Source organism: Manduca sexta, chromosome 6, assembly GCF_014839805.1.
Source record: "Manduca sexta isolate Smith_Timp_Sample1 chromosome 6, JHU_Msex_v1.0, whole genome shotgun sequence".
NCBI lineage: Eukaryota > Metazoa > Arthropoda > Insecta > Lepidoptera > Sphingidae > Manduca > Manduca sexta.
Genome location: NC_051120.1, coordinates 10815746 through 10842710, shown reverse-complemented (window position 1 = coordinate 10842710; position 26965 = coordinate 10815746). Strand labels below are relative to the sequence as shown.

Genomic DNA, 26965 nt, shown 5'->3' with positions numbered 1-26965 from the left:
ATAATAAAAATAAAAACAGTAGTGATATCAAATCAAAAACCTATGCTTGCTAGCGAGGCACTTAAAGATAAGTATGAACTTTTAAAAGTTTACGATGGTTATGTTAACAGCACAAAGAAATTCAATTAAACATCGTGTTGTTTGAATTTATAACGAAATACCTGATTGTTATCAACAGAATTCAAAAACGCGAAATATCAGAGAAAGTTGTTTCGAAATCGCTACAACTTTTCGCTTTTAGTCATAAACGTTCATATAAAAAAAAAAAAAATATGTTTATATTATAATCCCTCTAGTACAATAAAAATGTATTGCAATATGATTTTGAATTACTTCTTTTCCTATAATTTGTCCCGGCAAGGGTATTTTCAAAAAAGTAGGTAGTTTTATTATCATTGACTGTTTGATCCAAAAATGACGTCATTATGTCCCATAAAATTAATTTATCACCACGTGGCGCGTGCGTAGCTGATATATTTTTTCCCAATCGATAATGGAATATGTGTCCCTCTATTTTGATGTGTAATCTATGGTCGATTGCAGCGCGGGCGCAGGTAGCGGACCCTGGATGGACGGTTTGAATGTCGAATATCGTAATGTTACCAGCATTAAACAATTGTTTTGCCCTTTTCCGTTATGTTGGGAATTACGGTTTTACGATACAGGGTTTTTAAAACGTCAGTTTGAGGTAAATAGTATATTTTGTATAAATAATTAAACTTATATAAAATTATAAAATAGGCACGAAAAAAATAAACTTAGTATTTTCCCCTTTTACGTCAAACCAAGCAGAAATATCGTGATTTTATATGTTTTCCGTATGATTTGTCATTGGCCAGTTTAACCACATTCCGAAAAGGAAAAGACATTGAGGTAACTTAAAATAACATATTACGTATCTGTATCTTTTGAAACTAACCATCAAAGGATCTAGTCAATAAGAAATTGGCGTAAAGAATGAGATTATCGACTATCTCGACCGCATGAACTTTGTATTGACCAAAGCGAAAAGCTCGACCATGCGTCATACGTCCGATATGTTGATCGCCATCATTAAACGTGTCAAGGATCACAACTTTCAAATGCGGCTGCGACGCGTCCAGCTTCCCTAGCAGTGATGCAAAGCTCTCACGTTGACAACACCGTCGGGAAGTTCAGGAACCACTTCCCAGAACGATAAAGGGCCGGAGGGTGTGAAGCGGCGCGCAGGGGGGAAGACGGCGCGACAGCTGCGCGCGCGTCGCTCTCCCCGCGGGCCCGCGCCTTCGTCACGGCACTCAACAGTCGGCGCTCACACGAGACGCACGTTTGCGCCGATCGTCTCGCGAAATACGCGCGTAACATTTCCGTTGGAGTCGAGTGCGTGAGTTTAAACTTTCCATTTGACAAATGGAGCGTTCACGTGTGCCGGTGGAGATCGTCAGAGGCGTCGCGCCGGCGAAGGACGCACGCCGGGCGCGGCGCAGGAGCGGCCGTCGGCATCCTTTGTCCGGGAGGCCCGTTTGGCTGGGCGGTGACTGGCGCTATATTCGGTACGTTTGCGATATTGCACCAGTCCCGGCCTATCCGAGCGGGCCGGGTCGTCGGGGACCGCTAGTCGGGCGCTCCGCCGCTCCGTCGCTCAGCATCCGCGGCGCGCGGTCCCGTTAGGCGGCCGGTCGGTCGTTCACTGCGGTGGCCACGCTTAGGTCGCGATTAGGTGTAAACGTTGTGTCTGTTAATCAAATTGCACCAATCCCGGCCTGCTTGTGGTCGCCATGCCGCGTGAGACCGTCGCCGCCGCACCGCCGCCACCGCACGTGCTGTCGCGACGTGGACCCGCTGCAAGTTGCAACTTACCCCGTATACTAAATTTTATAACCTGCACTGTGCAACATTTATTACCTAAGGTAGGTCAACCTGTTTGGCCGATTTGCATTTCTAACAATGTGTCGAATGTTTTATGTATTGTTCGCGGTAGAAAGTATTGTAAGACCGAAAATGATGAGATTTTTTTGTAAGAAAGTCGATCGTCGGCGGTGAGTGCTCCGTGAACCGCTCGGGGACCGGTTCGTTCGCCCATAAATCGTAATATATAAGTGTATAAGGCAAATGACGAGCTGTAAGGCGCAGCGCTGCGTCGAAGGACATCGGCGAGTGTTTTAGACTACGTCAGTCTAGGAACAGCTGATTTCTCATTCATGTTTTATTTATTAAATGCTAAGTCACTCGGTCTCTTTCGGGTTGTATGTAAGTGGGTCAGCATAGGACAATGGCCGCTTCGAGCTGTTCGGATCCTTGTTACAAGTTTTCCTTACACCTTTACTCAGTTATTACGATATATATTTGTAGCTTAGCTCAATTGTTTATTGTTGAATTTCATTACCTAGATAAGAATTTAACGGTACCAAAGATAATGAGCAGTGAACAAACATGAAAACGATTGAATTTGGCTATCAAAATGCAAATATTTGAATACGCGAATCATCATCTACCCTCCAAGTCAATCTAAAGACAAGTTTTATCGACACGGGTCGTTCGTTTGCTATCTAATAACGTTTTTATGCCCATTTTTAACTGTCATTTGTTGAGTAATCCTATAGTTTCTCTACATTTCTAAGATATTTATTTACATCAAAACATAAGTTTAGTATTCGATATGCATGACTATTTAGGCGAAATTGTTTCATCTATTCCTGTTTTCCATTACTGCAGTTTAACATAGTTTAACGGTATTTATGTTTATTCAAGCATTGTTGTACAAGTAAATGTTAACGCAGTATACCTACTTAGGTTTAGGTATTTGAATAAAAGTCCCCTACTTTCGATATATAATTTATCTTTCGCAATCTTGGGGTTAGTGCAGTCCTGGATTTGTAAATAGGCCGTATAGACCGCGGCCTATAGGTTGCAGTCTCTTAGGGGCGGCAGATTTCATAGGACGCTTACATGATTTAATTAATCATTCGTTTATTTAACTTTAGTGCCTTCCATAATACAAACAAATGAAAATTATTAAGTATTTTAGAAACTACATACATACATAAACCTACCGACATGGGGTGGCGGAAATAAAGTGGCCTACACTCATAAAAAATATAAATCCGGCACTGGGTTAGTGGATTTATAGATCAACTACCCTGGTTCTAGAAACAACGTAAAATTTTAAAATCACAAGCAGCTATTTGCATAAATAATAACGCTGCTGTATACTTACTTAAATAATTTTAAACTATTTTGTCTCTGGACGCAACTTACGTACAGCGCTGCCCATAGGAGTTGTTTCAGCGTTGTATTTCGCGTACCAGGTACCTCATACCTGACTGGAACATAGATAGTTAAGTATAGCTCAATTTTTTAGCGGTGTTTAATTAAGATGAGTTGGTTCCCGTAAAAAACTGCTGCTGTAGAGGTGTCCCGTTTTATATTGGTTACTAATAAGTAGCACTTCTGACTATGATTCCATACATCCATCGGAAATTGCAAGCTGTTAATTAACTACCAGAATTAAAAAAAAAAACACCGTAGTTCAATATGCACGCCATTTAAATAATGTCATGCCTTCCCAAAGCCGTCAAAATCCCTAAAATTCTTTTTTAAGGCGATACCTCAAGGTCCATTTTCATACATTTTGTTTCGCCTTTAATCTGGGTAACTAAACAAGTATTGGCAAGTAAAGAATTTAAATTCACGTCTAGTTAGTGATTAGTTCTCGCAGTTGAAAGAAAAATGTAAAAATAATTAATAATCATGGATATTTCTGCCTTTAAAATTTCGTCATATTAAATTTTAAAGGCCGAAATATCCATGATTATTAATTATTTTTACGTTTTTCTTTCAACTGCGAGAACTAATCACTAACTAGACATGAATTTAAATTCTTTACTTGCCAATACTTGTTTAGTTACCCAGATTAAAGCCGAAACAAAATGTATGAAAATGGACCTTGAGGTATCGCCTTAAACAACTCTATATTCGAATTTAATCTATACAGCTATTTTTTTAAATATCAAACGTCAAACCTTTTATTCATAACATGCCTAAATTAGAAACATAAATTAAGTTTTAGGTATTTATTGCTTTCTCACTAATTTCTTTGCCGTGTTAATGGTTTGCATGAGGGTAGAGCAAAAAACGTGAAATTAACCCTGAAGAACTGAAAATAGGGCATCTATTTTCTTGTAGGCAGGCATATAAGGTGCATAACAGATTAAACAAAAACGTCGACATTATTTTGTGGTATCCATGTTACATACTTATATTTAGCACCGTTTGGACACCAATTCCGACGTCTATATATTTGTTTGTTGCTGCTTGAATGACTAGACTAGGTTGCCGTTCGCCTGATGGTAAACGATACGACCGCCCATAAACTGTAGAAACACCATCCAACACCTTGAATTACAAAGTATTGTTTGGTATTCCACTGCGCTCGTCATTCTTAGACATGAGATGTTAAGTCTCATTATGTCCAGTAGTTACACTGGCTACAATGTCCTTCAAACCGTAACACAACAGTGTCTGCGCACTGCTGCTTGGCGGTAGAAATAGACATTACGGTGATACTTACCCAGGCGGACTCTCACATAGGAGAGACCTTGAAGAATTTTCTCATGATTTTCGGTCGAATGAAATTGTAAATAATATGTTTACTACATTAACCATGATACATAGAACCTAATTGTTTAAAATAGTAACATGCCATATCGGAGGCAAAAATATAATATTTGAAGATATAAAACCTATTTTATTAATAGGTGGGTAGGTTAGCCATTATCAATACCTATTTAGGTGATGAAATATAATCATTTATTTCCCTTCTAATTTAAACTATGTAACGTTATTATTGATGTTGTAAATTTACGAATGAATTGATCTAGGTATCCTAAATTTGATAGAATGGTCGAAAACTCTGGTTGCTAGTAACTCCTAGTAAAGTGACATTGATAACCGATTTTGTAACTATGTACATTGTATTTTTATATTTAATATTTTTTCTCCGTAAGTTTTATGGATTTATAATAATTGACAAAGTTTCCAAATTATTAACTTTACATACCTGTGTATTCTATCGTTAGGCAGAAAGAAATGTATAATACCTGGATACAGTCACCCACTAAAGTTGCTGAACAAATTAATAATTTCAAATCACCTTAATACTCTCATTATCAACAATCGTTTATTTTCACTTAAAAAACTACAAAAGATTAATTTTATAGATAAAGAAAATTAATATTTCAATTAAAGGTAACATGTAGAAGCGTTTTAAAGTTTTGAATGTTCAACTACTTTTGTGTCTGACTGCATTGAACCTTACATAATAGAGTTTCCAATGTATTTCTAACGTAAAGTACGGGCTACGAAACTATGTTCTTTCTACAGGATTAAAGTAGTTTTCGAACCACTAGTAATCAGTATATTTTTCTCAATATATTTTTTCGATATACTTAGGATGTTCGGTGAGTTACACAATACATAACATAATTTCTTCAATGTAAACAACATTCAAATTTAAATGTTTTTTGTATTAATGGTTTTTAATATACATTCTATAGTACATAGTTGTAGTAGTATAAACTTTGGGATCGCTTGTTTCCCGATATTTAATTTCAAACTTATATTTTTATTATATTTAATATAGCTACTCATGACATGTGTATTGTGTAGTCATTCATTCTCTGTGTTGATGAAAATCAGTGTGACTAAATGTAGTTCACCGTGCACGTATTAAAAAAAAGAAAAAAAAACATGTTTACGAAAACTTGTTACTGTAGGGTGGTGTAACAGTCGAGAACAGCCTTTTTTCATGTTTTACAGCAAAAAGAACAGAAATGCTGATTTGTTGAACTTAAAACAGACAATAAGGACCGTATAGGCGTTTACAAAATAATAAAAATCGATATCGCGTCGTCGGACATGAAATTGCTTTATGTGTCGATAGTGCCTGAGTTGAATACAAAATTTACCGTTCGTTATAAAAGTGCACGATTTAAAATAAATTAGAAGTGACTTTACGTCAACCGTTTGTTAAATATACGAAGTGTATAATTACTATGTATCATGGTTATATTATTTTATTAAGATTTAGTTTTATAAGTTTATTGTAATGATTATAATATGAAGTTAAATTTTCCTGAAACATCTTCAGTTTGTCCTTTCTTTTGTGTGCTAGTAAGTAATTAACTTAACTATTTGTCTCATATAATTCAATTGTAAACTTACTAAGGCATAACATGAGATAGCAAAACTACAACTTGTGAATATTACATAGTACCGTCGCGACGTAGGTACAATGAATCAAGCGGAAAGATGATTCACTAAGTCGAGAAATATAACCGTTATGATTTAAATTGCAACAGCTGTCATGGGGCACTCACGGATTGCGGTACCCACATACCTTGGTCGGGGTATAAACTTTCGACCGCTCGTACTTGGCCGTGTTGCGTCAAAAACCGGAAAATGTACACACCTCGTTTCTGTTTTATCGGTTTTTGAATTTCGCTATACTCTCTTAATAGTTATTTTGCCTATAACCCAGTTTTATGTAATGTGTTAACGGTTTTGAGATTGTGATTAAAATGTTGACCATTTTTATTAACAAAATGTATTTTTGAGCTTTAATTTACATATATTGTAAGGCAAGTTAAATATTCATTATAATTATTTTTTAATTCACAGATATTATAAACCTCTTTATTTTTTAAAACTAATTATTGTGTTTTGTAAATAGCCGGGAATATTTAACGTGTCTTGACTTATGAACTCTTAGTATTGTAACTTCTAAATGACACTGGAAAATTTCTTCAATATCTTTGCAGGTAGATTTTATAGGAATAAATTGTTTTAATTATTATGTTACAGATATTAAATGGGATACCAATTTGTTGTCTTACGTTCATTCTTTTAGGCATTACGCTCTGTTGTTTTAGCATCGAGAGCGTTTTCCTTTAAAAACAAGATCAAAACACGAATGGCGGGAACAAAAAGCGTGACGTGTGCGATTATTTTGTAATATTCTGTGAAGGCGAGATGGATACGGCGCGTGATTTTAAAAGTGAGTGCATTACGTAATTAATATCATAATTATTGTGAACGTGAATGTTTAAGTATGGTATAATTTGTGGCCTCGTGTGTTTACAAGTTTTTTTTAATTTATGTTATTTCCAAGACATTCAGTTGTTTGAAGGTAAAAACGAATTAACTCTGGTAAGATATTCAGAATATATTATAAAATATTCAGACCTTACCTAATGTGGATTGGTTGGTCATAAATGATAATAATATCTAAGTTTAATATCATTCTTTTCTTATTCATAATTGGACTTTGAATCAAGTTAATTAGCGCCCTAATTAAAATAAAATATTTAAGAAATATTTGGAAGAATTAATACAATATCTCCAGTGCCAAGTATCGCAGACTTTGCAATCCTTATTTTAAAATTTCCGCCTAAAATTAATAAATTGTTGTACAAAATAAAATTAGTTGTAAATTACACAAGACCATAACAAATGCGTGCCATTTTACATAATGTACTTCTACTCATTATTACAGTGTGCATTTTCGATGAAAGCTTGTCGAATTCTATTATTTATAGATCATTAAATTCATGGTAGTTCATTAGGCAATTTTTTTCTCTGTTAGTGAGCACAGTTAGTTCACAATAGTACCTGAATAAATCAAAGCTCTTCTACTTATTGACTTGAATCGAAATTTTGTATTTATTTAAAATATAATAAATCTTTTGAAGTAAGTATATTTAGTGAAAAAAAGTTTAGTCTATTTGAAATTTTGAATTTGGTCATTGTGGCTGTCTACGTCGTATAAGCGAATGAAATAACTAATCAATGACTTGGTTGAAAAAAAATCAACGACTGCACAAACTTATGAAAAAAAATATATATTAGATGGTTTTTATGTGGTATCTAAGTAATGGAAAAGAGCTGATGACTTCAAACGTCTGAATAAATCTTCCTAAATCATATTCGGAAACCATCTCAATCACACTAACCAAACAAACAAAATGGATCAAAATAAGTCCAGTGGTTTGAGAGCTACGATGCTATAAATTCAGATACACACTTTAAACTTATATCACCTTCCGTCTGGGGTTAGAAAGGGGGCTTTTTCATATCAATTCACACAAAATTCAGACGTGGACAGATAAAAAATCAGTGGAAAAAGCCATTCCGAGTTCTTGACCTGTAAGTACAGTTACGTGGTCATAGAAACCAAAGGAGCCCCTCTGTGTGTTATCGTGTGTTTGTAAACATGAGATAAGTAGGAAATAGGTATGTTGGAAACGCACGTTGCATCACCGGTGACCGTTGGACTGTCTAAATTCTCTTTTCACCCGCCTTTGAAAGAAGGGTAATGATTTTGACATTCTATTTATAGATGTTAAACTCTAGTATAGTATTTTGTGAAATGAGCGTGTCTAGATTCAACAGTTATAGATTAAAGCATGATTATAGGTTATATATTTATTTTCTCTGTATCATGTACTAGGTTTTTTTTCTTTATCATGTACTATAATTTATACTTTAAACTGATTTTAAAAAGAACATCACCAGAGTGTCTTGCCCGTTCTTCTCTGGTGAGAACTGCTTTTCGAACTGGTGGTAGAGTTAATATTGACGGAATCTAAATAATGTTTAACATTTTAAAGGTTTCAAATAAATTATTTCATTTCATTTAACATGAAATGTTTTGAGCATTTCGGGCAGGAATATTTAGCTTTATACTTAATAGTTATTTTTTTATGGTAATTAGTTTTTATGTTTGATTTCCTATAGTAACATGTGATGCTCAGTTTTACACTATCAAAACGGGGTGCTAAATGATGCGGATCGTTCCGTTATTTAGCCGCTCGGCATATCTCAAAAAACATGACATAAAATACTTAATGTATTAGCGTGCCAAATAACTATTCGGGTATTTTAACAGTCATAAATTAAAAACGATAATTTTATAACAACAAATCTGTTAATTTGTTTCCTGTTAGCCGACTAAGAACTTGTTATATTATAGACGATATTAATTTGAAGCACTCAAAAATATATCTTTTTAAGTAGTTATGAGTTTTTAAAATACAGAAAGTGGTATATTCCACATATTATGGTCTGTACAGTTTTGTCGTGTTTACATTTTTATTTTAATATTTTTCGACAAGTCGCTGTTATTCAAGTACACTACTTAGTTTAATGTATATTTTCCAAACACTATTAGTAACCTATACCATATTCGGAGAAAAATTAAAAATGAGATTGAACAAAATAGCTGCGTTTTCTACAGTTTTTGTTCATCTTTAAATTTTTCCTAAATACAAATAATTCAAAAACGGATAGATATATTTTGTTTGCTATTAAATGTGATATTTCTGTTTTATAGTCGCAGTTTTGATCCCGCAGCGGCGTCACACAATTCCTGGACATCATTCTTGTTTGGAACGAGTTTTGGCAGAACCGGATGACGCAATCATGGCTGCGCGCACGCCTATTAATTTAGCCCTAATGCTATCCTTTTATTCGTTGCAACTGAAGAAATCTCGACGCCGAAATATTGTATTACCTTGTTTTAGCAAATGGTTTGTTATTGTAGATATCGAAAATACAGTTCGTAAGGTTAGTCGAGAGATCTGTTTGGATGGCATTCAGAGTTCGATTCTCGTGTCAAATTTATGCTTTTAGGCGAATTTTATCGCCTAAGTATTTCTGCCAGGTTTGAAATATTAAGGTAAAACGGAATATTAAGATCACATTCATATTCCATACGTAATGTCTGATAAGATTAATCAAATAGGTAACACAAAAGTACTCACAAGTTCAGAGCCTCTACGTTTTTTTTTTAATGTTTGCTATGTTATTTATCATTATTTTTTGCGTATATTTTTATGAGTCTTAATAGGCAAAATAGCAAACAGTCCAATAAGCGCAATAGCGGTATGTCGAGATAATCGAAGTTTTGTAAATACAGTTTTACAGTTTTGTATGTAAAAATGAGATAGAGACACTTTTAAGGTTTTTTTTAACAAGTTCTAAACAAGATGCAGTTATTTAGGTAAGTTCATTGGATGGGTATTTCTTTAAACTATCTGAAGACATAAAAATCAAGATTTTTTATTTTTTTGAGATACTAAATACGAATAATAATTGTCTCGAATTTTTTTATCACGAACTACTACCTCCGCTTGTAACAGCCATTACTCGCGCACTACACGTCTTCATGTTTATACCAGTGTAACTCTCATAATGCAAACTCAGGCGTCACCGGATGTATGATTGTGATCTTTTATTAGTGTTATTTAGGGGAGCGGTTTTCTGTTTCAGGTTTAAGTTTAGGGGCTGGAATATCAGCCATTGAATGAAAAGGGAAGATTAGGAACATGAATCTTGAGACGTTTTGCCTGACATTTCAAGTCACCAGATATTTTTAAATGTATTGTATTTTTGCTTTAAAAGTCAGATAATTATAGATTATATCAGGTGTTGCGGCTTTACCATGAAATGCTTTTACTGTTACAAAAGTCCTTAAGAATATAGCTATTTATAGTGCCACCTATATTAGCAGCTATTAAACAAAGTTTAACAATTCTTTGAATTTAGTTGGTAACAAATTACTGGGATGAAAAATAGCCTGTGTTAATCCAGGACTACCCGTTTGTCAAATTCCATCCGAATCCGTTCAGTTGTCTCTGAGTTTAATTCTAAGAAACATCTAAACAACACAAACTTTCGCATTTATAATGTGTAAGATTTATGTTCTATAATGATGTTAGAAGGATGTATCTAGTCTCAAAAAATGTTCTAGTTGCTAAGTCAATAAATATTGAAGAATTATAAGGTCTTTATTTACCTTCAACACATCGGCTATTGTTCCAGAAATTTCTTGCATAAAATAAAATACCTCAGAAGTTCTTTATACATACATACATAACATCACGCATTTATCCCTGAAGGGGTATGCAGAGGCGCAACTAGGGCACCCACTTTTCGCCAAGTATGTTCCGTCCCATGATGTGATAGGGGGCGAGCCTATCGCCACATCGGGCACAAATTCCAGACTCCGGGCTGATACTGAGCAGAAAAACCCAAATATCACTTTGCCCGACCCGGGATTCGAACCCAGGACCTCAGAGCGCTATTGTACCGGACGTGCAATACAACTACGCCACCGAGGCAGTCTTTCTGTTCTTTATAAGACTTGAGTATTTGTGAAGTCTGCCAATCCGCATTAGGCCAGCGTGGTTGACTAGGGCCTAAATGCTCTCAGTAGTAGAGGAGGCCCGGGCCGAGCAGTGGCACAGTACATAACCCAGGACTGTTTTTTTTTTAATATTTATTACCAGCATTGTAACAAGTAAATTTTCCCATACTGTCATATACTTAGTAACCTACATGATAATCACATCTATTTAGAAATATTAACTGAATTATTTCAATCATCCATTACACTATTTTAATTTTGCGCCTTGTTTTTATGCAGGTCTGTAGTCCTGGATTTGTAAATAGGCCGTATAGGCCGCGGCCTATGGGCGGCAGCCTCTTAGGGGCGGCAGATTTCAGAGGACGCTCACTCGATTTAATTAATCATTCATTTATTTAACTTTAGTGCCTTCCATAATACAAACAAATGGAAAATTATTAAGTATTTGTGAAACCTACATACATACATAAACCTACTTACATGGGGCGGCGGAAATAAAGTGGCCTACACTCATAAAAAATATAAATTCGGCATCGCAGCCTTGTGCAAAATCCTGAGAATTATAATGAATTTTGCTCACTTTTTATACACAATTTTCCTTAAAGACAGACACTATAACGTGGGAAAACACTGAATATATTTCGCTTACTGAAAACTTGTAGAATTTTAATGGCATTTGACGTTAACTCCCAAATAACACCGTTATTCTCTTGATATAGAATTGGCTAGGTGGCATAGTTTTATTGTACGGCACAACTTCTCTAAGGTCCTGGATTCGACTCCCGGGTAGTGATATTTAGTTTTTCTGCTCACTAAGTTCTCTGGAAGTTGTGCCCGATATGATCATAGGTTGGCTCTGGCTCGCCCATCATGGAACGGAATATATTTGGCGAAAATTAGGTGCCCTCAGTGGCGGATTTGCCTAGGGCGGCTAGACGATAAGGGCAGCAAATCGGGCCAAAAAAAAACACTAATGATTACAAGAAATAAATCAAATGCAAAGTATCTTAATGTATTAAAGGCTGGCGTACCTTATGATTATAATCTTCCTAAATCATTGTTTTGGGTGCAGAGAAAGAAAGACTGCAAATCCGCCACTGGGTGCCCTGGTTACACTGTCTACCCCTTTGGCAATAACTACGTGTATTGTTACATAATAATATAATCTAGTGTAAATAAAATCACCTTTATGTGACAAAAACAGCTATAAAATTACAAAAACTACGACTGCCTCGGTGGCGTAGTTGTATTGCACGTCCGGTACAATAGCGCTCTGAGGTCCTGGGTTCGAATCCCGGGTCGGGCAAAGTGATATTTGGGTTTTTCTGCTCAGTATCAGCCCGGAGTCTGGAATTTGTGCCCGATATGGCGATAGGCTCGCCCCCTATCACATCATGGGACGGAACATACTTGGCGAAAAGTGGGTGCCCTAGTTGCGCCTCTGCATACCTCTTCGGGGATAAAATGCGTGATGTTGTGTATGTATGTATGTAAATTACAAAAAATGTTACACAAAGCAATTTACATATGAAAATTAAAATTTATTAGGAAAAGAAGTGAAATGTTTGTATACATAAACTAATTATATATTCGTCGTATAAATCATAGTTCAAGCTGTTTACCAAGTTGTAATTTGCTTTGTACGTTGGTTAACGGTCCGTTGGTTTCGATGTCAAGGTCTCGCTCCCCTACCCTGATGCAGCTGGACCCACGTGTTTTAACCGTATTGCTTAATGAATGCATAAGGTCATATTTTTGTAAAAATATCAGTAAGTATAAGTAATTAAAAGATATGTGAACTAATAGTTTATATTGCATAATAAATAGACATATATTTTCAATAGTATTATCGGTTTGTTAAATAAAATGTATATATATTCGAAAAATTAAGTCTAGAATATTCAGAATTTGATTTAATTTACGTCGTTGTTTCGACGGGTGATTTGAATATCAGCATATCTAAAATTAAAAAGCTCATGTACAAGATGGAGTATGTTGTATTATGGTATGATAGTAGTGCTGAGGTCTCTGGTTCGATCCCGGGTGGGCAGTAATATTGGATTTTCCTACTCGTTATCAGCCTACAGTCCGGAATTTTTTCCCGATTTGGCGATAGGATCTGACTCCCTGTCAAATCATGAGACTAAACACACGGGGGTATGGTGCGTGCATCAGTTGCACCTCTGCGTACTTCTTTGGGGATAAAAGGTGTGAATCAATTGACCGTAATATCTATTGTGTATTAGAAGAGGTGCAGCTGAGCTGGTACAGTTACACCGGCGCCACACACAGACAAATACTTGAACAAAGACTTTGTCACACAATTTGAACACAGTTACAGACACTAACCAAATTTAAATTTTTATGGCTTTTACTTTTAGGCAGGGATGTTATGGATATGAAATTTCGGATATGGATACGGATATGGATATAGGCATAAAATTATATCGGTTTCGGATACGGTTAAGGATAATAATTATTTCGGATTATCCGGTAGTTTCGGATAGTTTCGGTTACGGATATTTGATTAAAGTAAAATAAAAATATATATATATATATATATATATATATATATATATATATATATATATATATATATATATATATATATATATATATATATTATGTAATACAGTAGGGTGACGAATACTAACTATTGTTCATCGTCATCGTCGATTATTAATTATCGATGAACTAATTGGGGGACATGGGTGTTCGGAAAAACTCTGTTTTAGAAGTAGTGACACCTCCTCTCCGTGAAAAGTTTTTATCACACTGTTTATAATTTGGAAAAGTTATTTTTAACAAGACCAAAAAAAAAAAAAAAAAATGGACGCATTTCACTTCACTTTACTCAATAAAAAGAAATACTATTTATGAATGAGTTTATGTTATGATTAAAAATAACAAACTATACAAATTTCACGTAGCGTGTGAGCGGTGAAACAAAAACGTGTCGGAACATATTATCCGTAACTTATCCGAAACTTTTATAACGGATACGGTTACGGTTACGGATATATTTTTATTTCGGATATCCGATAGTTTCGGTTACGGTTACGGAGCTCCATAACATCCCTACTTTTAGGTTTCCATATAATCGGTTCTCCTTCAAGAAACTCGATAACTTTGAACGCTTTGATTTGTGGTCGAAAAACCGACCCCGAATGGCAAATACGCAAAAATTTAAACAAACTTGGCACAAATACGCAAATACCCGTGCCACACATGACTTCAAGCAAGTGTTCAAATATTTTTGCTATGTGTGGCGCCGGCATTAGAATGAGTTGCAGACCGCATATATACATATTAGTACTTATATGTCGTGTCGGGCACCCTTTCGGAAAACACCCTACGCCACTAATTTGTACTTAGGTACGTTAATACTTGTCTCCTGTCATTTAACATCAGAATAAAATATCAGATCATGAAATATATTGAGACTTGTAGGTGCGTTCCTACGTGGTAATGTATAAAGTTTAGGACCAAAATCCTTAGCATCAGCGAGTTATGGTTCGAAACCCTGAGAAAACACAGTTTGTTATAGAAGAATATCGTTCAGGCGTAAAGAAATAGACTTAGGATGTAATATATATATATATTTTTTATTATTTACTTACATTGTGTATATTTAATATATCTGTAACATATGTATTCTTTGTGAATTAACGCTTGCTTTAACGGCGAAGGAAAACATCGTGAGGAAACCTGCATACCTGACAAATTCCCTATAGGAATTTTCGAGGGTGTGTGAAGTCTACCAATCCGCTCTAGGCCTGCGTGGTGGACTAAGGCTTAATCCCTCTCAGTAGTAGAGGAAGCCCGTGTCTAACAGTGGGACAGAATATAATACAGGGCTGATATTATTGTTATTATAATATATGTATTGTTATGTATTTATATATGTATTTGTCACATTAATTCTAACCATACAGTGTACACCACAACTGCCCTTTATTTTTCCTTTTCAATGTCCATGCCATATGGTTGTCTGTAAAATTTTGCTTCGAGTGATAAGACCGCCAATTGTATTCTATTAATTATAAGTGGATATACTAACCCCCTTATTCTCAGACGTTATTTATCTAAGGACGGAGCATTGCTGTGAGTCTGTTTCTCAGATTTGTTTATCTGACAGCCAACTAGATTCAAGTTGTATCTCAATATTAGCCAATCACAACGGCCCTATGTCTACGCACTGCGAAGGCTGCCATGCCGTCAGCACTAAGAAACAGACTTGTTATCACAGCAATGCTCCTTAGATAAATAACGTCTATGAATAAGGGGGTATGTCTTTAACTCTTGAACATGTGTACATTAAAAAAAGAATTAATTAAATAAATAAAAATAAATAAATATACGACATATGCGCAGTAAATTATGTTGAAATGTACTTATGCTCCAATAAAATTAACTGGGTAAATTTATTTCGCAATCTTTATCATTGTTTTTAATTTATTACTTACTTGACTTCAAGAACGAATTCTAAAAATGTGCTGTGTAGAGCAGAAGTCTAGACTTGTAAGGTCAAAATGAACTGGTACAGTCACTTCTGATACCTAACGCTTTGTCACACCCACGAGCGAAGACTTATAACTAGTTTCTGCACGCGACTCCGCTCACGTTTCCGGAATAAAAAATTATGAGAAAAAGTAGCTTAGATATTAGGCACTCTAGCACAAGTAATAATTGCTGGTAGGATATTTTTTCGGATAGCGACCACCGTGCATAAGGTGTTAAAAGCCGCCATAGTGGCCTACGTAAGTTTCGCGTTCCGGGATCAGTCCGTTAGCCGGTTCCAACAGGCCGGCATAATTGTGTCGACTGTCGAGAGGTAATCATCTCTCGTCATTTGACATTTTACTAGACTCCACTCCCCTTACCATCAGGTGCAATGTGGTCCCTTAGTCGTGCCCGTATAAAAAAAATATAATAATAACGAAATGCGCCGAGAAATTGTAAGTTAAAGAATTTCTCTAAAGTCCTAAGATCAAGAGATTTGAGCTGCTGATTACACGTTTTGTCTTCACCGTTCTACGCCTACACGATTTAGTATTCTAAATTCATAATTATAAATCAGAATAATTCAATAAATTAAGTTGCATTTTCTATTCTAATCTTAAAATATTTCGATTGCCATTCCCGGGAATCGTACTCAAAATAGGAGACGATAATAACTTTAATTATAAATCTAACGGAAACCAAAATCTAATTTGAAACCTGTGTCGTAACCTAGTCCGACCTTCCTAATGTCGATTATAATTTTCTCGGAAACCAGAATCCTTACGGGCTGGCCATTTTGGATCGTTTGTCTAGCGAGGCTAATGAAAAATGACAACATAGGTTTATATCTATTTCTGTCAAGCAGCAGTATGCATGCGATGTGATGAAATTTGAAGGTAATTGCAGCTTGTAACTTACTGCGCATTATGAAATTTAACATCTTGCTTAGTGAGCGCAGAGCAGTGCTATGCAGTGCTTTTTTGGAGGTTCTGGTCAGTTTTGGTAATCCTATTCTAGGACATACAAAAATGATTTTAAAAACCTGGAAATATAAATTTAAAAAGGAAAATCTTCAGATTTTAAATATTTAATGATAGTAAATGTCTGACTAAAAATATAGACTCCATTTTATGCCTGAAAAATATGAAATTGGACTTTTATCCCGGAAAAAATTTAACACACAGGCGGAGCCGTGAGCAACAGCTGGTGTTAAATAAAATTACTAAATTTGGAGCCCTAAACTAAAAACTATACTTCTACATGATGGTAATTGATGGTAAGCGATACGACCGCCCATAAACAGTAGAAACACCATCCAACACTACAGTAACAGTATTAAATAAATATAAAATAAAATGAGGTGTTAAGTCTTATTATGTCCCGTACCACGTTACATTGGCTACAATGTCTTGCATACCGGAACATAACAGCGACTACAATCGCATGGCGGCAGAAATAGGCGCTCACCAGCAAGCGAGCAACTCACTCGTTCCTTCAATCATTGATATGAAAAAATCCCGTTATAATTTTGTTGCATTGAAAATTTTGAATAGGTGTAGTACATGCGTATTATCAGTAGCTTGGATAGCCGACTGATATACAAAATTCATTAGAATCAAATGAATACAGCATTGTTCTGTATATAGTCGCGTAATTTTATGACATCGTGTAATTATGTACGCAATGTTTATGAATATTAATAATATTTTACGTATGTATTGCATGCGTTCTTATTGTTTTCCTTTCGTCATCAGACGGAACGTCATCACTGATTTAATTTAGGGATACTGATTCATGTCATCTCATTGTAGTTTACCGAAATTAACTGAAGCATATAAGTGTGTGGAAAACAACCTAAATGATTGTAAACTATAGGATTTAAGTATCTAATATTAAGTATATTAGTAAGAGCATAGTATTAGTGCTGACTGTAATTGATGTTATAATTTTTATTTATTACTTGTTGCGGTAAATATGTGTTGCATCGAGAAGCCAGTTCTGCTTGCGTGGAAGACCTACCTGATTAGGGTACAAGTGCCCGTTATGTCCAGGATATGTTATCTGTGGGTCACATTTTTTTTGTTTACTATGGAACATATTTCTTTTTGCATTTAGAATATGAATAAGATATATTTCTATAAAGTATGGAGTTATGTAATAAATTCTTCAAAAGAATATTGATTTTCATTTATATCTCCCTAATTTAAAATGGTTATGATAAAAATATCCAAGACATTCCCTAATTAAAAATGGTAATACTTAATCAAAATATCCAAGACATTAATGTCTAACACCAATTAAATTGTACTTTTTCCAATAGTTAGGTTCGTGTTCTTTTTTTAGCTAATAATGTTAACATAATAAATAGTTCGAGTGGATATTATATCATGTATGGTAGTAAGAAAATCTTAATATAATTTATATGAAATACAGCTTTCCGAGCAGGGTAGTGTATGTCCTTATTTCAATTAAATTATAATATTCTACCTTGAATCTTGAAATAAAGTGGCAACTATAAGCTTTCATAAATATTCCGTAATATACACCATCTATCGGTACTAATAAGCAACAAAAGAGTAACTTAGGTACTAGTCGCATTCTTAATAAAATAACGACCCATTCCAAAATTGCCATATTGTGGGAATCGTCAAACAACCAATTTTTGTTTGCGACCTTTTAGTTTTTTCCCTTTTTTTTCATGCTATAAGTTTCATTTTTTACCTATCTTTAATAAGCTCAAGTTTATAGCAACTTCAAAAAAGGGTAGCAAATAAAGATTAGTATTTCAACGACAGCCACAAATTAACAAATTTTGAAATAGGTCATTGTTTTATTAACAGTGCGTAGTGTCGAAAATACATGAAAAATTAAAAGAAAACAATGTGTTTTTGGTACATATTTAATCAGTGATGTAAACAGAGATCATTTAAAAAACATTGTATTATTAAAACGCATAAAATTGTAAATAAGTATTAAAAAAATTAAAACAAAAACATCGTGAATTTCATTAAAGAAAGAGGCCTACAAAGAGACTACGAAATTTCAAATAAATAATAAATAACGTCGTAATTTAAAACATGCAAAATGCCATTAAAACTTTCAATTTCATTTACGTCTTTTATCTTCCCCCTTACGCAGAATGGGCCCATATAGTGTTGAAAGATGAGAGATTATCCTTCGCCAGTCGACACAATTTTAACAAAGGATAGCCTTTTGCCATTTTCCTACTTATAGGACAACTTATTTTTTTCTTAATGATTGCTGAAACAATTGGCGTGGTTTCAATTTGCATAACAATTGGCGTACCTTATTACAAGGGTATTAAAATACAATATCGCTTAATGTAATCTCCCATCTTAGATTTAAAAAAACAAAGACATTACGTCGATCAAAGGGGCAGGCAGAGGTGCAACCAAGTCACACATTTTTCGCCAAGTATGTTCAGTCCTATAATGTGATAAGAGGCGACCCTATTAGGCTAGGCTGATATTGAACAGAAAAATACAATATCAATTTGCCCGACTTGGGATGAATTCGGGACATCACAGCGGTGTTTCCGCTACATAATACTACAACACCGAAATAGTCTTAAATGTACCGGCTTGAAAACAAAAAAAAACAACTTTTTCGCTTATATAACATATCTCCTAATAGTTCTCATTCTCGCACTGGCCACACTATCAAACACCCACTTAGAACTCACTTCACCGGGCGCAACACCGATTTTCACGTCAAAATCACCCGATTTATTTCTTCCATCTTGATTTTCGCCGCCATCTTTGTTTTGCGTTTTGGCGCCGGTCTGACTTTTCGCGCCATTTGGGTTGGGTCCGCCATTTTGTGTCTGTCCGCCATGTTGGTATCGGGCGCCATCTATAACGATAGCTCCGCAAATTGTCAGGAGTTGTATCGCAGCATCTTTTTGTTGCGCGTCGTTGGTTATTAGTACTTTAGTGCCGCCAAAAACGTCGTAGGAGTAATTTGCACGCTGTTGGCCGAGTGCTGTACGCTCTATTCTCGCTTTCTGTAATATTACATTTAAATAAATATATTGGAATAGAGATTACTTTTGTAACAATACAGTTTAATAATAAAATATATACAAATGAGATTATGCATAGCACAGAAAAAAATTATTAACGCGTCTTTATTTGTGACATAAAATAAGTAAATATCACAATACCCAAGGTGTGAATATAGCTTTTTAAATTTTCGTCCTTTCTACCCCGACGAACTGTTTATAGATTACATTATCGTTATCGTTACAAGGGCCAAAAGGCTTTACTACAACCAGTAACGCTATTAGACAACAAAAAAATATAAGGGAGTGATAACTTATTGATAAGCCACGTGGTCAACGCGAACAAATAGATAAAAACTATAATAGAATATAAACGATTGCCGAACATGGGCCTCCTACAAAGAGGGAGGGTTAGGGCAGAGAGGACCATGATCAGAGAAGTAAACCAACCTTAATTAATTACAGTAATTATGAAAGTATGTTTTTTTTTTAACCCATTTGCCATCAGAATGATTGGAATGTTGGCCAGCTACATGACATTACGCGTGTCACGGAAAAATAACTTTATTATGTAATAAATAATAAGGTTATATTCCCGTGACACGCGTAATTTCATGTAACTGTCATGTAGCTGTCATGTTAGCCGGCTAACATGTCAAACATTAAGTAGTTAAGTCGTTGTCCTATTCTCCAATAACAACACTAACCTGCGATATCTTCTTCAAATGTTCAACCTCGTACCCCACGTGGTGCAGCCACCGTCCCTGCGCGGCGCTGTGGAGCGCCCAGTGCAGGTGCAGCAGCCTGCAGCCGCGCGCGGCGCCGAGCAGCGCGTTCAGCGTCCTGGCCTTCTGCACCTCGCGGTCTGTGGCGCGGAAACTTGTGTCCACACCGCTTTGAACTGTTACACCTGTGAAGATAATGTTTTTTTGACCAATTTTATTCGGATAGGAGATAAAAGCACGTCGCGGTCTGTGGCGCGGAAACTTGCGTCCACACCGCTTTGAGCTGTTACACCTGTGAAGATTATATTTCTTTTGAGTAATTTTATTCGGTTAGGAGATAAAAGTAGTAGGGACGGTTCCGCGCAGCTATCTTAGTGTAACAAGATACCTTGAAGCCGTCGTGTATGCGCCGAAGAAGGCCACCGCGGGCTTTGCAAGCTATGCCGGTGTAGGGCATATAAATGTCTAATTTTCAAAAAAAGTTTTCTCTTATATCCATCCCATGGTTGTCTGTAAAGGATTGCCTTGTGCGATAGACCGCCATTTGTACTTTTTTCACTTTTCTTGTTCTATTATTTTTATCCTTGGTGTACAATAAAGAGTAATAAAAATAAATACTATATTTCTCTGAAGCAGTTTTGGCAGCCTTACCCCTACATAAGACTTATAACCATAACTTACCAGTTATATCCTGGTTATTGTTCTCCCTGCAGGACCCGAGCAACACATGCGTGGTTCTCTTATTAACAGAGGTCTGGATGCGGCCACCGAGAGACTTTATTGCGGTCGATACGCTTTGACGTTCCGTACGGTTCATTCCTGTGAGCACCTGGAAATTAATAAACATATATTAGGCTAGGCAGACACGCATGTAGTGCGTTCATTCTTCGATAAGTTTTGACTGCAATCTCAAAATCATGCGCTGGACTGTTTTCGAGCGAAATTTCAAAATAAAAAAAAAAATATTAAGAATTTTCGACAAAAAAGTATTGTAAAATAAATAAAATAAACTGGTGTAATTTGTTAATTTTTTTTTAAATTGTCAAGTATTCAAAAAAATACATGGAAGTAGTTTTTTTTAGCCTTGGGTACATATCTCCCCTTCCTCCTCTCCATTAAAAAATTGCCATAAGCTACGCCCATGCCTTGTCATATCATGTTTGATTTAAAGACTTACTATCCTGGGTGCAGTGTCGGCGTGTGCAGGAGGTGCAGGAGGTGCAGGAGGTGCAGGGTGTGTGGCGGCGAGCATCCTGCGCGCCATGCGTTCAGCGCGGGCGAGGTCGCGCCGGTCCTTCTGCGTGAGTCGCACGCGGGGCCTCTGTGTTCGCTTTTTGTTTGTGTTTTCTGCTTCTGAAATTGTTAATTAATCATTTCGGTTAATGTCTAACTGTCAAACTTACAGTTTTAAGATTAAAAATCATCTGATAATGTGTTTGGCACATTGAATAAACATATTTGATTGAAGTATAAAATATGCGAGTTTTAAATGTTATTAGTGAAATTCTTTTGTTTTTACTTGTAGTTACTCCTTTTAAGGCGCTACTTCAAGCAATTTTTTTAAACCTAAACATTTTAAACTTCCAAAATATTTATTATTTAATTATCTATCTATTGTGTTGGCTACAAATAAATATAATGTGTAGTTTAAAAATCACCAATCAGAATCAAGAATTTAAATGTTATTATCATTATAAGATTAATGAAACATTATCCACATTATAAAAATTTAAACAACCAAAGTAAAGATAACATGTAGGACTATAATTTTGTTTTTATACGTACTATCAATTTCGAATATATAGCTTCTAAAATACGATTAGCTCACGATTTTGCTGGGAATAGCACCTTCAAACTTTACTAATACACATATATACATTCTACATATGTATAGCCAAAATAAAACTTTGTTCAATATAGACATCCAAAAATAACAAGGTGAGACCCTAGCTTAGGTAAAGGATTTTAAAAAATTATACTATTTGTTATCATACCAGAATCATCATCCGTGGTCCTGGTGATGTCTGGATCCTTGTGGGTGAACAGTTTTCTCCTGGAGTTCTTGGGTGGTAGTGGGCTGGTCGACAAGGACATGGGCATCGCCCGCCGCGGCGCCGTGTTCACGCGACTCTCCACGTCTGGGAATACAATAAAAAAATACAAATTAAGTAACCACCTTTTTTTTAAGTCGGTTTAAAATGAAGTATGAATGCCTCGGTGGCGTAGTTGTACTGCATGGGCGGTACAGCAGCGCTCTGAGGTCCTGGGTTCGAATCCCGGGTCGGGCAAAGTGATATTGGGTTTTAGCCCGGAGTCTAGAATTTGTGCCCGATATGGCGATAGGCTCGCCCCCTATCATTGGACGGAATACATTTAGCGAGAAGTGGGTGCCGTGGTTGCGCCTCTGCATACCCCTTCAGGGATAAATGTGTGATGTGTGTTTGTTTATAATGAAGTTACTTGAATATAACATGTTTTATCTAGTTTGGTTTGCTGTATATCTAGGCGGTTTTAATCTCCTTAACTTAGCCTTAGATCTGCAACCAGAGGCGGCACTAAATGACGTTAGACCCCAGGTGAAAGCAAAAAAAAACGATGGGAAGCCTCAGACAGAGCAAAAAAAGTTCCGTTTTTTTTAATTTCGTCGGTAAGATCCTAAAGAAAGGTCCTCCAAGGCATCGCGTGAGGCTCCACACGGTTGCCCGGTTGGCCTCTCTCTAAGGCCACCTTTGCATGCAACTATTTTATTGCAATTTCGACATAAAAGTGTCCACTACACGAGAATTTTTGATAAGTCAGCTCTATCAACTTACCGGTAGTATCCCGCGACTTATCCCGCGATGTGTCGCGCGTGGTGTTCGCGTCGCTGCTCGTGTTGCGATCCGTCTCGCTGGATATCCTCAGACGTAACTCCTTCATTTCCATCTCATCTTTACTGTTTGTTAGTAGACCGCTTAGTGGCAGGTTTTCCATGTCTGCTTTTTTCTGTGAAAAATTACTTATTTTTACACCATATTCATTTAAAGTTAAGATTTAAAATAACATAACCCTTATTGTTTGAGGTGTTATAACCAAATTTCACTAGCAATGTAATAGGTCCCATGTATAGGTGGTGATCCATTGAGACAGTCAATAACTAATAAAAGTAAGTTTTTTAAACAAAAAAAAGTAAGTTTTAATAATTTTTAATAATAATTACCAGTGCCAATTCCTTTTGTATGCGGTCAAATCAAAAAATATTATATGAGATATTTATGCAATGCAATTTATGCTATGGAATTAAATTATTTAATTTATTTGAACTTATAAGATGTAACATACATCATATAGATTCTGTAAATTTGAACTCTAAGTTTAGAAAGCAGTTCACATGAGAGAAGACTGGGCAAGAAACTCCGGTATTGCTCTTTTTAAAATTAGTTTAATGTATAAATTACAGTACACAGAAAAAAAAATACAATTGTTTTTTTTTATTGTTGTTTGGAACACTTCATTCATATGACAATACAAACTTTATCATTTATAATACAAGTAAAATGAAGGGAACAATAAAATCAATTAACAAACCAGCATTTGCTTCAAAGTCCTCGGCGAAGGTAGATCGGAAGGTCTGGGAGCAGCCGGGAAGGATTGCTCCGGCAACCGCTTAGCTGATGCTGCACAAGCTTCCACCCATAACGGAGACACCAGTCTGCAAGCCAGAGCTCGAGCTTTCGCACGGATTGCGCGGTCACCACCTGAAGGGAGGTTGGGGAATATAAGGCGGTATATTTAATCAGTTTTGTTCCGATAGCCTGATAACTGCAAACAGACTGTGGTTACGAATGTCTTAAGTTTGATTATCAAATCGTTCTTATGCAAAACTTCTTAGATAGGTAGGTTTCGGCATGTTTTTCCTTTCATTTTTAAAGCAAGGGATAATTCCCAAAGTATATTCTCAAGTATGCACGTTTTCTGACGATGTTTGCCTTCACTGTTAAATTAAACCATAATTCACACATTTAAAAAATCAGAGGAGCGTATCCTTGGATTTTGAACTTATAGACATTTATTTGGCAGTCTGTTACACTCTTTGCCATGTGTTTATGGCAAGATGAAATGAGACAAGAGATGATTTTTGGTCTGATTTATTTCATGCACAAATGGTGGTTATATACCAATCTGGGTGACGTACATGACTTATTACTTATTTTAATATCTATGTAAGATTATGCATGACGTTGTCGCTACACACACCCTACTAGGCTAACGCCGCTATTATTGATGTCGCTTTTTACTTATGTTTCATTAACATGACATACCTTGTGACCAGATGAGGTGGGTAACTAATGGACTCCATTTGGGCACCACACTTGATCCCAATGCAGTGAGTGCTGCCCTCAACGCTAGTGCCCTGGACTCCGAGCCCACATCTACTAATGCTACTACACCTCTCAGTACGTCACTTGTTTGTGGCTTGTTGTTTATTAGCTGTAATTTGAAAATTAATAGTGTTTGAAAATACACAAAGAAACAAATATTAAGCCTAACTATAATAATGTTTTGAAATACAACAGTAAAGGTGGTGTTAACACAGCATTGAAAAATATTACCCTTTGCTATAACTGTTGGATTAAAAATTATCACCATAACTTTACTAAAACCTAGCTTTTGCTAGCCAACCCTGTGTGAAAAGGGTTTTCCAGGATAAAGGTCTGATTCTACTGGGATCTGATATCCTTGGATAAAATAGAGCCAAAATTTTACCATGAGACCTCTAACAATACATCGGTGTAAACTTAATGCAGCAGATTTTGTGTGATGAATGTACAAACATACAGACAGGCAAATATTCCAAAAACTGGTTTTGGCTTTTGTTGCTTAATAAAGACAACTATATTAGTTTTTCTTCAATATCTATACTGTTCAGTCATCACCCTATTACAACTACTATTTATTATATGTAAAACACGGGACTGGACTCATTTTTGTTCTTTATTATTATCAAATATTTACATTATATAAATTATAACACAGAAATAATTATATAAATCCAGTAAAAAATCAACAAGTTATAAGTCTTTCCATTTCGGTAGAAGGGGTAAGTAAAGTAAAGTGACGCGTGCGAAAGAAAGAGATGATGTGATCTTCCCACGTCGGCACATAGTGATATTTGAAATATGAATTACTGGCTCATTTTTTAACCAATTTTAATGCAGTTTTCGCAGGTTTCTTTTTCATATTATTAACCATTACATATAGAATAATGTACAAAATCAAACACAGGACGGTCCCCTATTGTGAATATTTATTATTCAAAAGCACTAGCTTAGCTCCTACCTTTCTTGTACTCCGTACTGGAATTATGTTTTTAATATATGGTATATAATTTTCATTTTGTCTCTCATTTGTATTTGGATGTCCTTGGTGTTTATTGCTGAATTTATCTGGAGTTGTGACGAGATTGTCTGTTTCCTTCAATCTTGACCATTCTTCTCTTATCCTCATTCTTGCTGAACATCTCTTTGAAAAAAACATTCAGAAAGTTAGGACATATAATCCTGGAGACTGTATATCGTTTACATCAGCTCTATATTAAATATATTATATATCTACATGCTAGATGTGACTCTTAAAGATTGCTTATTCACTGTTTAAATAAAATGCTTTTTTATAAAGAAACTTTAATTCTTTACGATTTATTGAATAAATAACTAATTGTGACAGGCTTAAATTTAAAATATTTGGATAGTATGGCGCTTTTGTTTCTATGTAGTTGGTAGGATAGATTGATTTTTAAATTTAATAAGGAAGATAACCATTTTGTTATATTGTGGTACAGTTACTTTGTAGTGGGCGCAAAAGTGAGAAAGTGAGTGAAATAAGGGGTAAAATCATGAGATATAATCAGTTTTTTATTAAAAAAATAGTTATTTCTGTACTTACCAAACTCGATGCGCTTATTACTTCTTTGTTCATGATGCTAATGTATGAGCCAATCAAACTATTCTAAACTTACAAAAACCAAATCTACTGGTGTTAATGAACAACGAAATGATTCCATTCTACACTATTTTGTTGACGATATCATTTATTTTTTACCTTATTCATGAACATGTTCCAACTTGTCAACAAAGTTTACTTAGCTGTCAGCTGACCATTTGACAAGTGACAAATTTTTTTTCTTCGTTTTTAGAGGACAGGCTATAGTCTTACGATCATACTGCCTAGTTTTACGTATTTCTTTACTTCAAATTTAAATTCTTAAACATATTGTCTTTCGTAAAAACAAGTGTCAAAATATGCCAGCTGCTGAGGCCAGCTTCTGAGTAGGAATGTGAAAAAATAATCGATAATGGAAATAATCGATTAAAAATCGATTGTTTAAAGTAAAAATCGATTTTATTACGTGATTTTTTTTTAATTAATAATCGATTAATAATCGATTTTTTATAATCATGCAATAAGTGCACCCCGACATTACGGTTGGTCTTCTGGCTTGGAGTCCGATACGCGAACTGCCAAAGAATACTATCATAGCTCCATAATATTACA

General features: G+C 35.4%; 1 protein-coding gene and 1 long non-coding RNA gene across 4 annotated transcripts; one reads left to right on the top strand and one right to left on the bottom strand.

The window, feature by feature from the left end:
* Window positions 1-1528: 1528 nt before the first annotated feature.
* LOC119192590 lies at window positions 1529-10815 on the top strand. Of its 2 annotated transcripts, none has more exons than XR_005113673.1 (3): window positions 1529-1889; window positions 6887-7033; window positions 9368-10815. It is a non-coding gene; the product is annotated as an uncharacterized LOC119192590 (long non-coding RNA). The 2 variants fall into 2 exon arrangements; XR_005113669.1 differs by having other exon boundaries at window positions 1532-1889; window positions 6909-7033.
* Window positions 10816-18568: 7753 nt separating this feature from the next.
* Window positions 18569-26717, bottom strand: LOC115454723. Of its 2 annotated transcripts, none has more exons than XM_037446245.1 (10): window positions 26357-26717; window positions 25751-25933; window positions 24733-24901; window positions 23999-24168; window positions 23245-23416; window positions 22426-22569; window positions 21609-21784; window positions 21113-21260; window positions 20414-20616; window positions 18569-19709 (listed from the first exon to the last, which is right to left on the bottom strand). In XM_037446245.1, exons 1-10 carry the CDS (start codon window positions 26387-26389, stop codon window positions 19317-19319), a joined length of 1791 nt encoding a protein of 596 aa, XP_037302142.1. In that variant the 5' UTR covers window positions 26390-26717; the 3' UTR covers window positions 18569-19316. The 2 variants fall into 2 exon arrangements, with proteins under 2 accessions (XP_037302142.1, XP_037302147.1); XM_037446250.1 differs by having other exon boundaries at window positions 26513-26569.
* Between the last annotated feature and the right edge of the window lie 248 nt (window positions 26718-26965).